The 16,018-nt window shown below is 31.9% G+C and overlaps 1 protein-coding gene across 3 annotated transcripts in view; it reads left to right on the forward strand.

Annotated features, from left to right (window-relative positions):
• Acn (apoptotic chromatin condensation inducer acinus) overlaps positions 1-16,018 on the forward strand; it is a 108,041-nt gene that overhangs the window by 23,293 nt on the left and 68,730 nt on the right. For all 3 annotated transcript variants that reach the window (XR_004757459.2, XR_004757460.2, XM_035354321.2), the window contains exon 5: positions 623-1,082. Coding sequence is in view for 1 of the 3 variants with exons in the window: in XM_035354321.2 (XP_035210212.1) it covers positions 623-1,082 (460 nt within the window). In the remaining 2 variants the exon portion in view is untranslated. The remainder of the gene's footprint in view (positions 1-622; positions 1,083-16,018) is intronic.

The following is a 16,018-nucleotide window of genomic DNA, read 5'->3' on the forward strand; positions in this document are numbered from 1 at the left end:
TAACAGGGGTGCTTATGATCTGAAATTGTTAGCAGTATCAAACATTAATATTAATATGAGTTTCCTTTGTTGTATAAAGTGTTATCCTTTCTTTTTATAGGCAATTCCTTTGAATACTTGCCCCCTCCTTCCCAAAGATATAATTCATTCAGCAAATTTTAGTGCAAATAGAATGGTTCAAAACACTTTTCAGAATATATGTAACTTAGAATGCAATGAAAATCTTCACCAAATATCAATCTAATTGCGTATGCATTTTATATGACAGTTTTCCTGCTTATTGCTTAGTTTTTTACTAATTTTTCAAAAAGTTTGTTTAAATTCTCTGACTTCAACAAAATTTCTTTAATGTCATTTCCATTCCAAGCACTGAGATGTATGCTTTTTTTTTTTTTTTTTTTTTTTTTTTGAATCAGAATCTATATGCCAATTTAAGTTTGTTTTTCTGCTTAATTTTAAATAATCTTATAATCTTCAAAATCAGTACTGTCAGAGAAATTTGTTGGGGATTTTGGGTAGGGATAAAAACTGCATAAAACAGAAGCTTTTAATTTTAATGTTCTGTAAGTAATATAATAATAATAATTAATATATGTATTTATGTTGTGAAATTTTATTTAAGAAATCCATAAAAGTAGTGATGAGCAAGAGAGTTGTGAATTTACAAAGGTGGATGATAATCAAGAGACTTTTGAAAATCTAACTGAAAATCCAGAATTAGTCAAATTAACTGATAATGTTAACAAAGAGGATGATAATCAAGAGACTTCTGATGATTCAACTGGAAATTTAGAATTAATCAAAATAACTGAAAATGCTAACAAAGAGGATGATAATCAAGAGGCATCTGAAGATCCAACTGAAAATTCAGAATTAGTCAAAATAACTGAAAATGTTAACAAAGAGGATGATAATCGAGAGATTTCTGAAGAGCCAACTGAAAATCCAAAATTAGTTGAAGAAATTAGAACTGTTACCAAAGAGGATGACAATAGTCTTAAAGACAAAGATGTGAAGAGTCCTACATTAGAATTTAAAGATTCCAAGAGTGCTAGTATGACACACTCTTCTAAATTTTCAAGGTATGTGTTTTTATTTCGCATATTTTTTAGTAAATAAATTCAAACACTAAATTTTGTACCTTAAATTCCTGATATATGAGTTGTTTTGTGCAATTACTTTTTAAATTTCTAAAAATTTATTCAGAATTTAAATTTTAGTTTAGGAAAATCTGGGGTTTCACCTAACCCTTTGCCATACAAATGAAATTCAAAGCAGATACACTTAAAAATATAAATTAAATTGCTATTAGGCTGGTGGTTCGCGACTTTTTTCTTTTTCTATGCACTCCATTCACGAATGCTAGATGTTCATTCCTCCCACCTTTCCAAAACTTAAAAAGGTTCGTATAAATTTATTTAAAGTTAATGTATTAATAAATCTGTGTTTTAATGTGTTGTATAAGCAAAACAAGAAAAATATAGAAATTGGTGATAAATGCCAAAACTTGAATAAAGTTTTTTGACCACATTCTTCCTGAAACTGAAATTTTCTCAAGGGATGGGGGGGGGAATTTTCTCTTGGTTGAGAACCTCTGTGTTAGACTAATTTTTGGCTGTTAGAAATTTTTTTGAATGTTTCAAATGTAATAAAAAGAGAGGAAATTTTACGTGAAACTAATAATAACTTCATTAAGTCTGGGAACCATCAAAATGGGTTTTGACATTATTAATAAGTGACATATCCCAGACATTGTATGTCAGAGGGTTAAAAAAAAATTCAAATACATGTAGGAGTTCTGAAAGTGAAATTTACAATTATCAAAGTTATGAATATTAACCGTTTTGAGTCCGGCGAAGCGCTATCGCACTTCACTTGTCGTATGCCAAAAATACGACGCAGCGCGATAGCGCTTCTCTCGTTTTGTATCGAGAATGCGAAGACGCTACTTTTGGTTAGTATACTTGAAAAAAAAATTACTGAAAATTGAAAAAAAAAATTATTGAATTATTCAATTGGTTTCGCATCAGGAGGAGGGGCATGCTTTGGTCCAGGTACTTCAGAAAAAATATTCGATTCGTTCGAAAAAATTGTATCCACGGGTAAAACTCATCAATAATATCGTAATCGGATGTACTTGCAGTTACTTCATCATCATCACTGCTATCACTAATAACTCGTAATCTATTATAACGAATGATGATGTCACTTCCACTATCACTTTCAAGGTCATTACTATACTCTTCATTATCACTTCTCATAACATAGTCACTTTCAAATGAATTAGAACTTGACATAGGTTATTTCGTAATTATCAGTATAACACTTGGTAAAAAAATGAAAACAATTTCCAATTCCTATAAAACAACTGCTACTGATATCACTACAACCACTCTCAATAATTGTGTAAAGTATACTAACCAACAGCAACGTCTTCGCATTCTTGATACAAAATAAGAGAAGTGCTATCGCGCTGCGCCGTATTTTTGACATACGACAAGTGAAGCGCGATAGCGCTTTGCCGTACTCAAACAGTTAAATCTCAAGTGATTATCTCGAGTAATTTAACTTCTTCGCCATTCTTTCTTATTTGAAATTATTACAAATAAAGATAAAAACTTGTGAACTGTAGGGCAACCGCTCATCAAAATGTCACTAAAAGAGTGCCAATATAAATATGAGAAAAATTTTGGCATGTGTAATCCTACAACTACACAATAATTATTGTAAAATAATTTGTGCTGAGCATAGTGCTGAATAAGGCAACAGACAAATAAGACAGACGTGTAGGGGATGTAATTCAGAAGAACCCAGGTAAAAAAAATTAAAACCAAAAAATAAAATTAAATAAAGCTACTAAAATCTAATTATAAATTATAATAAAACATAATAATATAATAAAAACTAATTATAAATTTAAAAAATATATTTTTAATAAATATTTAGAAATATTTCTGCTATTATTTTTAAATAAAACAAGTAAATGTCATAATAATAAAGTCAAGTAATAAAATCATATTCAGTGCTATATACCTGTATGAGTGCATAGTATGCAGGAACTATATATCCGTCATAACTCCAGATATGCATGTTGTGTTTGCTGTTCACTGCTCATGTATTTGCAATTTCATTTGCTATTCTAAGCATTCCCCCCTACAGTCTATGATTTTATTTTTTATCAAAATTCCAATAAAATGTGTACTATGATGCATTTATTCATCTGTTGGATTTTATTATATATAACATTGGATTATTTTAAATAATGCACAAATAAAGGCTGTATTGATGATTATTAATTAAAAAAGAATTCAAGCATGACTTTTAAAGAAAACATTCTAATTGCGCTAACTATTCTGATTCTTAAAAACTATTTTTATATACTGTTTCATGCATACTGACACTCTTTAATCGTATGTTAAATTCAGATTAATAAATTATATTATGGCAGATGATCTCAAGTATTAAATTATATTCACAAATGAATGAAATTGTAAAGGAACTCTTTTCTAAACCTTCAAAATATTTTTTTGACATCTTATCTCTTTTTTAAATATGCAATTAAAATAATTTTAGTATTTTTGAAAATTATAAAAATTTAATGTTTAAAATGCAGAATTAATAAGAATACCAGAAGCTGGAATAAAAATTACTGGTCTTTAAAAAAAAAAAAAAAAAAGTTTATCTATAAAAGCAAAAAATGAAAAAAAAAATAAGCAAGAATGGTTGATGTAATGTAATAACAGCAAATGGTACTTACATATTACTTCATCAACTGTGAAACTGTATTTACAAGTATTTACAAGCTTCACGACCATATCAAGCACTGGTTTCATATTCAATTGCAAATTTACACAGAGCATCTTTATGTTTAACACAATGTAGAAAAACAACATTGTTCCCGGGAAAGTTTTGATTAAAGAGTCCAAGAAAACCAGATTTTTTTTTTCTGTCATTTTTGTGCTCCATTGGTCATAATATTACGTATATTTGTTACAGGCGCTTTCACAGTTAAAAGCTCTTCCTGAAATTCATGGAAACTATCACATCCCATTATAGTTCCCTTTAAAGAAGGCATGCACACCAGTTCCTCGGTAATTTCAAAGTTCTCACAATACGAATCGAGCAGTATCATTTATATCAGTGCTTTCATCCAGAGCTATATAGCAAAATATAAACTGGCTAGTCTTTGACTCTAATTGTGATGTCAAATTTTTATGGATGTCTTCAATTCTAGAAGTCACTGTTTTTCAAGATAAGCTTACAGTCTCAAAATTATTTTTCTTGTCTGAACATAAAACATCACAAACTTGGAGCATGCATTGTTTATCGAACTCCCCATCACTGAGAGCTTCATTGTTTTTAGCAATATTGTATGCTACAATGTAACATGCATGTGTAGCTGCCTCTTGGATACTGTTTACCTTCGTGAAAAAATGGCCGTTAATTATCGTTAATTATCGTTGGCCTGATAATTTTTTACAAAGATCTTCTGCATTTTGTTTCTTTCGTATTCGGATGTTGCTTCTTAATTGGAATTCTTATGCTTAGATTTGAATTGACAGGAAATGTTATATTCTTTGAAGACTGCTACAGCTAAATTGCAGATGAGACAGACTGGTTTATCTTTTACAATGGTTAAAAAATATTTCCAGGCCCATTCATCAGTAAAAGCATGGCACATTGAATCAACTGTATGTTTTTTTAATAGCCATTACGAATTACCCAAACAAGCACTAGCTGCACTATACTTTTAATAATTTCACCACTATTCACAATGATGCTGCGGATTCCTGCTATTCACAATGATCACAAACATTGTGGATATATATCCACAATATATAATAGATATTTCTTTTAATTTGCCTCGGACCAACAAATTAAAATTCTATCCACGGGCTGGATAGGACTTTCCAGCGGGTCATTGTTTACAATCCTTTGAGAAATGTTTTGCATGAATGTCTACCAAAATAAGGTATCATTTGCTCAGTGATAGAAAGTAACTAATATATTCAAAATATATTTAAAATATTCAAATAGGGATGAACCTTAATCAGTTTATTGGTTTTCTCCAATACATTATTATAAGCTAAATGCAAGTTCTGCTTGATATTAGTAATTGCTTGATATTATTGACATTGTTATGCATACTAATTGACAAGCGACCATTAAAGTCTTTCTTGTCCAGCCAGTAGCCTTGGATATACAAGGGGCAGTCAAAAAGTTCCCAGAATTTCATTGTAACTCTTTATTGCCACAATATAGGTACACATTTACTAAATCACCTGTAAAGTAGGCTCCTTCAGAACACACTCATTTGTTCCAATGCTCCTGCTGTTGCTGGAGACAATGATGGAAGTCCTGCTGTGGTATCTTCTGAAGTTCTGCCATCGAATTGGTTTTGATGTCTTCTACAGCATCAAAACATCGTCCTTTGAGGCCCTTTTTTTAATCTTGGGAAAGAGCCAGGAATCCGATGATGCTAAATCTGGTGAACAGGGAGGCTATTGGAGGACTGGAATGTTCTTCTCTCGAAGCCATGTCTGTACAGTAATTGATGTGTGATAGGAAACATTGTTATGATGCAAAAAGATGCATTGACCATCCTCCTTGCCATTTAGCGAGATGTTTTCTTTGGTTTGCCTCCCTTAGTTTTTACAAAACTTGCATGTAAAAAGGGTCATTAACAGTTTTTCTTGTTGGTACAAATTCATGGTGCAACATACCGTTGCTATCGAAAAATGCAGTGAACATCACTTTTGTTTTCGATTTGATATGAAATGATTTCTTTGGTTGAGGAGAAGACATTGTGTGCCATTCTGATGACTGCATCTTTGTCTCCAGGTCATAAGCGTACAGCCAGGTCATGTCAACAGTAGCAATTGTCTCAAGAAATGCTGGATCCTCTGTGCTTTTTTTCAAAACATACAACCACAGTCAACTGTTGAGTTTCCATTTGATGTGGGTTCAGCAGCCGTAGGACAAACCTTGCACTGACATGTTCCATCTTCAAATCCTCTGACAGGATTATGTGAATGGATCCATAAGAGATCCCCACTTCCTCTGCCAACTCTTCAATGGTCATTCTTCAACCTGATCTGATTAATTGTTTTACTTGCTTGACCATTTCTTCATTTCTGTAGATTGAAGGTCTCCCTCTGTAGCTGTCGTCTTTCAGCAATTTCTGTCCACCCCAAAATCTTGAAAAACCACTTGTAAATGGCTGTTTTCTTTAACTTCCAGCACGCACGCTTGGCAATTTTACATGAGCATACGTGCATCATATTTTTTATGACATCCGTTATTTTACCGTTCTGGGCACGAAAAACGACAGAAATGTGTGAATATTGATAATAAATTTGTTAAGAAATAAAATATTAATCTTATTATTGCAAAATATAAATGATATCACATACAAATATAAGTAAATTATGTTCAAGTTCTTATGTTAGTGAGATGGAAATGCAAAAATGTATTTCATTATAGAAAATTTTAAATTTATTATTTAATAATTATATTTTAAAATCGAAGCTAAGCATCAAAGGCAAGTATAGACAATAAAAAAGGAAAACACCTTGGTAGGAAAAAAGTAAGTTTAGCATCACTTACTTTTGCAAGGAAAGTTACTTCTTACCGGTTACAAAAACGCACTTTAAACTAACTTTAATGTTTTTGTTTATTTCTAAAAAATAGAAATAAAAGAAAATAAGAAATAAAAATCGCTATTATTCTCCCATGCAAAGGTTTCCTTGTCTTCCTTTTCTTCATCAGATAATTCTTGAGGAATCTGAGCAAAATCAGCTGGATGCACATATTTTTTTACGATGAAAACCAATATAAAATTTACAGAGCCAAATGTATTCAAATTAAAATAATACATGACAATTAATAACACAAAATTACAAAATATTTGAAAAAAAAATATTTTCCGAATTTTAAAATACGACCATGCGCATGTCATAACTTTATGGAAAAACTCTCAGGTAGCTAATAAGCCCGGGGGGGGGGGGAATGAAACGACTTCCTGTTGGCACATTCCATGATGGGGGGGGGGTAAAAAGGAGAAATAGAAATGACCTTTTTTGCATATCTCAGCTTCGATATGCAAAAAATGTGCGTTAAAAACTTAATTTGTCATAAATTTTGCGCATAAGCGCGTGCTGGAAGGTTAAAGAATCATCACTGTAAACTATTTATAAGGATAATGAAGTCTCTGAAACAGATTTTGACAATCTACACATGAACTTGATGCTCATCCTTTACTCGAACTTCGACATTGTGCCAACTGATCATCACGCTGCCTGTTATGAATTCTGGTAGTAAATAAATGTAGTGGTAGTAAAAAAATTAATTAATTATTTTTGTTGATGAAGTGTTGAAGCGAAATTCTGGGAATGTTTTGACTGCTAATCATTATATAGTCAGCATAGACAGTGTAAAGCACAAAGCCTCTAACCTCATTTAACATAGGAACAGAAAAAACAAATTTTTATCTATTTTTCTGATTTGCTCATATACTCTTGAGTGATACTCTGACATATACTCTGTTGGGTGATATGTTCCAAAAGATTATGATTGTATGATTGTAGAAATACATCTATGGGATCCAGATCATGAAATTTTTCTAAATTTACTTCCTTTTTTTCTTTGTCAGTGAAATCGTTTTTGGTAGGTATCACTGTATATACAGGAGAACTTGTTTTTCCAAGCAATTTCCCTTTCCTTTTCTGTGCAAATTGATTAGCGCATTGAAAAACCATAAATGGCATTTGAACAACATACGAATGATGAAATCACCAATGTAATACATTTGCAAAGAATAGCACTGTAAGGGATCAATGGCAACACAAGAGAGGAGAGGGGAAAAACTTGTTGAAGTTATAAATTTTCAAGTGCCTGGTTTTGCAGCTGATTATGCATCATGTGTGGGAGATTGTTGACAGCAGTGACGAACATAACATTGCAACAGGAATCTGTATAACTTTACGTTTTATGGTATTTTTCAATTCTGACAAATCTAATGGGTTTGATGCATACACTTTAGAATTCAGATAACACCAAAACCAGAAATCCATTGGAGTGAGTTTGGGGATCGTGGTGGCTACAAAACTCCACAATGCAGTCCAAAGTTATGGAAAGATGACTTTATCTTTAAAGTGCTGTTACAGCACTTCCCAAACTCATGTGGCAATATGTGGAGAAGCACCATCTTGCATCCATATAATGTCATTTATGATATTTCGCTATTGCAATTCTGGAATTATGCAATTCTGCAACATTGTTGTATATGAAGCATTTGTGATGGAGCATATTTTCATGCCTGTGGAAGTAATCTCGTCAAAGAAGTATGCAAATTGCATCAATGCACCTTTCTGTGTTGTCATTAGTTTTTTACAATGTTTTTTTGCAAATGTTTCACTTCAGCAACTTTCGTCATATGTGTATCATTCCAGCGTCATAAAAGATTTTTCAATGTGCTGATCAATTAGGGCAGGAAAAAAAAATGGGTTTTGCCATTCGAAAATTTCAAAATTTCACTGTAACCATAATTGTGTCAGCTCTATTGTTTTAAATTATCATAATCTTGAGTATATACTCTGTGAAATTTCATTTCGTTTGGTTGAGCAGATAGGCTTCTATGGCTTCATATATTGGGGAAGTTTTTATATGACCACCCTGTACATGTTTTCAGAATTTGCTAGCTGTTGGTGCTGCCATTTTTTCTACAAGTTCTACAATGCGTGCATACATACTGATTTTTCACTAAGAATAGAGACTCAAAATGCATTGAATTTAGTGGTACCTACATGAAAAACTAAGTCATTTTGATACTTCTCGTGCAAGTATATTAGATTTGTAACATATTTAATGCTTCTTATATCTTTTAGAGCTGAAATAAGTATCTCACATGTTTATTGCATATTCACTTTGTATGAGCAACAAAGAATTAAACTTTAAGTATACAAGTAAAATTTATCTTAAAACTGATAAGAAAATGTATTAATTAGTTTTAGCTGATTTTTTTTTAAGGATAAAGCTATTTTAAGAATAAAATAATGCTTTTTTAGTTAATACAGCTTATTCTTATAGCAAAAGGAGAATGATTCTGAATGTGTTTCTGTGAAGTGAATGCTTTTATTTTGTTCCCATAGATTTCATAACAGAGTTATTATACATAATGCTCAAATATACCCTTTAAGAACTAGTATTTCTTTTCACAATGCAGTATTTATTATGGTAATGTACTTTAGCATTTATATTTGTATGCATTTCATTTTAGTGAAATATTTATTATTATGATGCATTTTAATATGCCTGTTTCTTATTATAATATGCTTTAGTATTATGTTGTTATGAAAGGCAGATTTTATAATTTATATTAATAGCTATGCAATACTTATTTGCACGGAATTTGGAATACTGTTAAAAGAGGCATAGATTTTATAAATTGCCTGAAGTTTTGTGTAGTTAATTTGCAGTATACAGTCAAAAGTCTTTAATCCGGACTCGTCGGGACTTCGGCGATTCCGGATTATCGGTTTTTCCGGATTATAGATCATCAGTTTAAATCTGGTAAGATGGCATGCAGAAATTATAAAATAAAAAATATGAAACCGTAATTTATGAAATAAAGAGCAATTATGATCTAAAGGGTATCAAAATTAAAAAAAAAAAAAAAAAAAGCTTAATATTTATTTGTTTACTTTATTACTTTATTAAACATTTCTTTTAACGCACGCATGCGTAAAGCATACATTACGCATACATTATAGTCGAAATTAGAAAATTGCAACCAGAAAACTATTTGATGTGTATTCCTGATATTTATAATGACGAGGAATTTGATTTTTATCATATCAAAGACGAAGTACATCGAGATGAAATACTACATATAGTAAGGAATTATAAGCCGAATAAAATAAAAACATCAGCCCTGAAAATAAGGATAGTGCTGACAGATGAACTTCCCAGTTCATTGCACGCCGCGACGCCCCCATTCCCTCGCATAGCAGCGTGAAATTGATAAACAGATTTCGGAATAGTTAGAGAAACAAAGGATATGCCTTTATCTATTTTTTGCATAATTCCACTTTTTGTTTGATGTACATCGAAACATGCTTTTGCTTTGTAGATCCTTTGGCAGCTTCAGAATCGGAAATTCTTTTTGACATAATCGAAAGTTCAAGCTTACTTTTATAAAATTGCTCTAACAGGCTGCAAAAAATAATAAGCTGGATCCAATTAGAAGATTAAGGAACAGCGCAATCTGCAACATTAACTGAAATAGATAATTAGATAATTTTAGCTTAGCTTGTACGGTACGTTATACATTAAATGCGCATGCCTAAATGTATTATGCCCATGCGTAAATGCATTATGCATTTACGCATGCGCAGAAAGTTTGTAGTTTTGAGGTCTGGATTATAGATCATTCCGGATTACAGACGTCCGGTTTAAAGACTTTTCACTGTATAATTATTTGGGCATGTTATACCAGTTCTTTATTTTTGATGGATGATGTGCTAAGTAGTATCCCAAGTATGTGTTATTGCTAACAAGGAGGTTAATTCAGGATACTATACTCAGAAAAATTCTCAAGCTATTTTTACTGATGCGTATAAATCTTGTGATACAGTAACATACTGAAACAACTGCTTTTAATTTAAGTGAGGGTTTGCCAGTGGTCAAGTAGCTAAAGGTACAAAATATTCATAATCTGTTGTGGGCTTTGTTTCCCAGTTAAATAGGAATTTTTATGGATATCCATATGCATAACTTAAGTATAAACCAATTAACCTTGAAAAATATTTCATCATGGTATTGCTTCCATGTTGGGTGAAGTAGATAGCTATTGAATCCTTTGTTACAATTAACTAACTTAATCCAATTCATATGAACAAATTCATGACTTTTACATTTGTAAATAATCCTCAAAGATGCGTATGTAACACTCAGCTGATCAAGAAGGTATTTTCAGATGTATGACTATTAAGTGTGTGGGAGCCAAGTATGCACACATCATAATTTATTATCATGGTCCTAGTCTCTATCTTGTCAGCATGCAATATTTCCTTGCTTCTTCGTATGTTTAATTGTCCATCTTTTAAAAACAATGAAAAATGTTTCAAACTAGTTTGTTTTCACTTATCTTGCATTTATTGCAATGTCTACCAGCCCAAATCAGATGTAGTGTCATGTTTTTAGAGCCAGCCTATACTTTGTAGTAATGGAGAACTCGGTAGAAGCAAGAGAAGCCCTACACTTTCTGAATATTGATATTACTTATGGCCTCAGCATTTAATTTGACTGTTATCTTTGACTTGATTGTTATAATGCAAACAAGATGACATCATCTATTAATATTTCTTTGGGCTTCTGGGCTGGATTGAGATTTTTAGAGGTCTGAAGCACTTAGATTTTGGTGCCCCCACAAATGTTTACGCCAGCTTTTTCTTCATTCCTTGTCTTCCTCTCAGATTTTGTTTAGCTATGTCATGCATTCCATGGTAAAACAGTCGATGGGATATTTTTTGGTGGCCCCTTTCCTGAATACTCAAGGACCTTTTTGTGGTGCCCCCTTTCCTTGATGCCCTAAACATGTGCTTATATTGTTTAATCCAGCCTTGATTAGCTACAACAATACTGCATGTTGAATGTCTTTCATACCATTCTGTAATTGTTGTACACCCTTGAAATGTTTTGTAATGTAAACCCAGATCTTATAATATCCTTTTTTATCTATATAATATTTGCTGAAAATGATTTAATATTTTGAAATATTTAATCTTTAATTTCTTTCCTTTATTTATTAATAATGAATATAGCATTTTCTTCAGCATATTACTTAATCAGTTGCTTACAGGCACAGGAAGGTTTGATAAATTTTTAAACGATTCAAAATATTATATACTCATCACTGATTTTGTGGAAACTTCAAATAAAGCAAAACTGAACATAATCAGTCTCTATTCCTGTAAATACTTTATTCAACAATAATTAGCCTAACATTTTTAGAAATTTCAAATATTACTAAGGATGAAAACAAAATTGCTGATAATTTTTAAAATAATTTTCAAAATAATACATTTAAAAAGAAATATATGATAGAGATTTTTATTATTTTCTCATTGTTATGGAAAACACTGTGTTATAACATTTATGGTATTGCTTAGCAGGCCACTAATATTATGCAAGAACTTGATGATAATCTAAAACAGGATCTGAGATTTAAAAAGGAAAAGGAATATCTATGTTTAAATATTACAAATATGAGCAAGGAAAGCATTTTCGTATCTTCCTGCAGATGTTCATCATATTCAGAAGTATGCATATACAACCAAGTTGGCATTCTCTTATCACGAGAAAATAATGGGAAAAGGAAACATTATCATAAAAGTGTGAAAATAATTTCTTTAAAGTAGGATTAAAGTGCGTCAGTATGTGTGATTCTCATGGTGATGTCATGTCCATGGGAGTCCACAATTGATCACAAAGGAAGATGTGCAGACAAAATGCAGATGGCTATATCAGTGATGTTCCCAGAACAGAGCCGTTGAGGATCAAAAAGATATTCCTGAAGATTGGAAGATCTTATAATTGTGAGACAGTCAAAAATGTGGCCAGAACTTAATGCCATCTGCTCACAGCTATTGCAGAGACAGTAGGATACTGTGCCATCTCTTTCTAGCTTCATACTTCAAAAATGGTGTGTTTTGAACTGAATTATAATGTTTGTGATATTTTGATTTGGATTAATTTCATGTAGTTTTTGATGGTATTCGTCCAAGACGATACCTTGTGATGGCATTTGCACTGCCAAAAGTAATTTAATTATTATTATTACCATTATTGAGATCTCTCGCCTCTTTTATGAGCCGTCTGCGATTTTATTTCCAGGAATACCAACATGAGCAGGCATTCATGCAGATTGCATATCTTATTTAGAGTGTAAGTTCCCCTTAGTTGATGCTAAATATCTTGGACAAGTGTTGATTGACCTTTATGTATTGCCTCTAAGGCAGCTCTGGAATCATAGAAGATAGCCAAACCATTTGCTTTTTCCATGATTTCAAGTAGATAATGTTCATGTAAGACTGTTTATTGCACTTAGCTCACTGGTGAAATATGAGGTGAAGGTGCTTGTGCTAATTTTATAGTTCAGGGCTGTACCATTCGATAGCACTGTCTGTATATGGCAGCCCTGCCTGTTTGGTAGGTTCATCAACTGAGCCATCAGTATGTACATGGACGAGTTTCCTCTCTGATATTGTTTCGATAATCTGCATACCCTTTGCAAAGATAGTTGTTAATTCTTCTTCCTTTTTTTTTTTTTTTTTTTTTTTTTTTTGCATGTTTAAAACAAATTAACGTGATTATTATTAGGTTAGAATAAATTATGGTGTTCTTGGAGATAGCTGTTAAGAGTAAAGATTCTTTGAGAATTGAAAGGATACTGATCATTTGTCGTATAAATCGAACTGTAAAGTATATTAACTTTTAAGTCTAGTTTTCCTGGACCAGTTCTCAAAAGTTTTTTTGTTAGATATAATTGGGATCATAGTTTTTAGTTTTGTTAGTGAAGGTGATGGTTCAGCATTTTCTTCTATTATTAAGAGTTTCTTGGCTACGTTGGCAGAGGAAGCCACACAACTAATGATTTTTACCTCTGTGGTCTGGATGCTCTCTAAGTAATTGAGTGCTATAGTTGAAGCTCAAACCCAGATAGGGTGCCTGAGCTTCAACTACATGTGCCACTTTATGTGTGGTCTAAAGTAGAGTTGTGAAGTTTGTTCAAAGAGTTTTGGGGTTTGCTCCCCAGCTAGTGCCACATAGGATTTTTTGTTTCTTTAAAGTTTTATTTCTGGAATCCTTGATTTGTTATGTGAAGCGCAATTCAAAATAAAGTTGCACTCTAAGGTAATTTTGATTATCTGTCTGTGTTAGAGACCTATTATCCTCATGATGGTGGGTTTCATACGATTTCTGTGCTTATTTTCTGTGCTTCTTTCGATCTCTAATGAAAACTATGAAGAGTGATTTTTGTGGATTAAATTTCAGTTTGAGGTTCTGAGACCAAATAAAAATGTTGTTTAGAGATTGTTTTTTAGAATGTAAGCAGATTTATCAATGACATAGCAAATATGTGAAAGAGGTGGTGGTGAATATTGTTGACATAATCTGTAATGGGCTGATAACAGAGATCTGGGGCACACCCGCCGTAGTATTTTCGCTTTTCGAAAGAACTGCACTGAATCTCACTTTAATTTTCCTTTTTCTCAAGAAGTCTGTGATCCAAATAAGTGCATTAGCTTTAATACCATATTTATGAAGATCTCTATGATTTTTTTCATTCATACTGCGATAAAAGCAAATGAAATGTCATGAAAGAAAACAGTGGTTTTCTTAAGAAGTATTTCCTGAAAGCCATCGGTGATGAATTGACAGACGTAGAACAGCTGATAGTTGAATGTTGTTTTCTATAGGCACCTTAGTAGCATTTTAGTTTTCTTTGTTCTATAAGAACTTCCATGATTCTAGAGGGAATGATGTATTCTGTGATTTTGCATAATATAGTTCATGCAATAGACTTATACTTTTTGGACTCTTTGGCAGTTTTTTCCTGATTTCAAGACTGGGATTATTAGCTTTATTCTCATCAGCAAATGTTATGGAACGATTGATTCTGTTTGTTTTGAAGTGAATTCCTTACAGAGTTATACATCAACATATTGCTATTAAATGAATTATAATGGTGAATATTATTTGATCTCAATAAACTTTGAAAAAAAATGCTCTTCTTTTTTAAATCTTTAATAAAATTTTATTGTAAAAATCTCTCATACTAATAATTACTAATAATGTTATTAATGAAACTAAATATATCAGCTGTATGAACATATTTTACAGTGATGTAACTACCATTGTGTGAACACTGTGTGATGTGTCTAAAATGCAACTCAAACTAATGCAGATATTTATTTTTCCTTAATAAAATTTTTGTCAGTTTGAATATTTATTGTACCGAACATATAGTTTATGGAACTCCTCTTCATAGAAGTCTGCAATCTATGATGATATTTGATTTTTTACAGTCGTTTTCACTTCTCTGCCAGTGTTTCAATGTTTGCCACCCAAGAAATTCTTCAAAGCATAGAAAGAAGGCAGTTACTAGAAATAAGATCTAGACTGCATGACAGATGACTGAATACCTCCTAGTCAAAAAAGTTAATTGCTCAACAAAGTTTTCTTGAGATCTCAGAGTGGGAAGTTGAGTTGATGTTGTTCCTTGTAGCAAAAAATCCATCATCTGGGTCCGTCAAAAAAAAAAAAAAAAAAACGTCATTTCTCTCCCAAAATACAATTACCATAACTTTGCATTTTGAGGAAGTCTGTTTTGCTTTTATTCTGACTGACCATGTGATACATTGATTGTTGTTTTCACTCAGGAGTCACAGGGTACAACCATATCTCATTTCCTGTGACAATAAAACATCAGTATTTTTCTCGCTGTAGAGAATAAAAAATGTTAAAACACTTGCTGATCTTTTGTTTTTTGTGTCCCTCATTCAGCAGTTTAGGAACCCACTGATAGAACAATTTCTTAAAATATAACTTCTCAAACATAATTGTAAACAAAAGTGACCTTGAAATTTGCGGCAATTCTGATGACAGTTCAGAAATAGTGAATCTCAGATTTGTGTGAATATAAGTCTCAAATGCCTGCACCAATCATCAATGATTGCAGATGAACAACCAGAGAACAATTCATCATGGAAACTTTCCCTTCTTTCTTTGAACCGTCTCACCCATTATCAAATTTTAATGTCACTTATTACATTGTCACCATATACTTCATATGTTTTATGATGAGTGTCTAGATCTTTCATGTTTTCTTGCTGTAAAAAACGTAATTAGAGATAATTTTTCATGATCGGTAGAGTGTGTGGAGGTCAAGTTTCTTAAATACTTTAACTACGAAGCATGTGGATTGAATGTCACTTAAGCAAATAGTAATGGATTA

The sequence above is a fragment of the Stegodyphus dumicola genome, chromosome 1 (genome assembly GCF_044657685.1).
Source record: "Stegodyphus dumicola isolate Sdum_Otavi_A_Nest chromosome 1, ASM4465768v1".
Lineage (NCBI taxonomy): Eukaryota > Metazoa > Arthropoda > Arachnida > Araneae > Eresidae > Stegodyphus > Stegodyphus dumicola.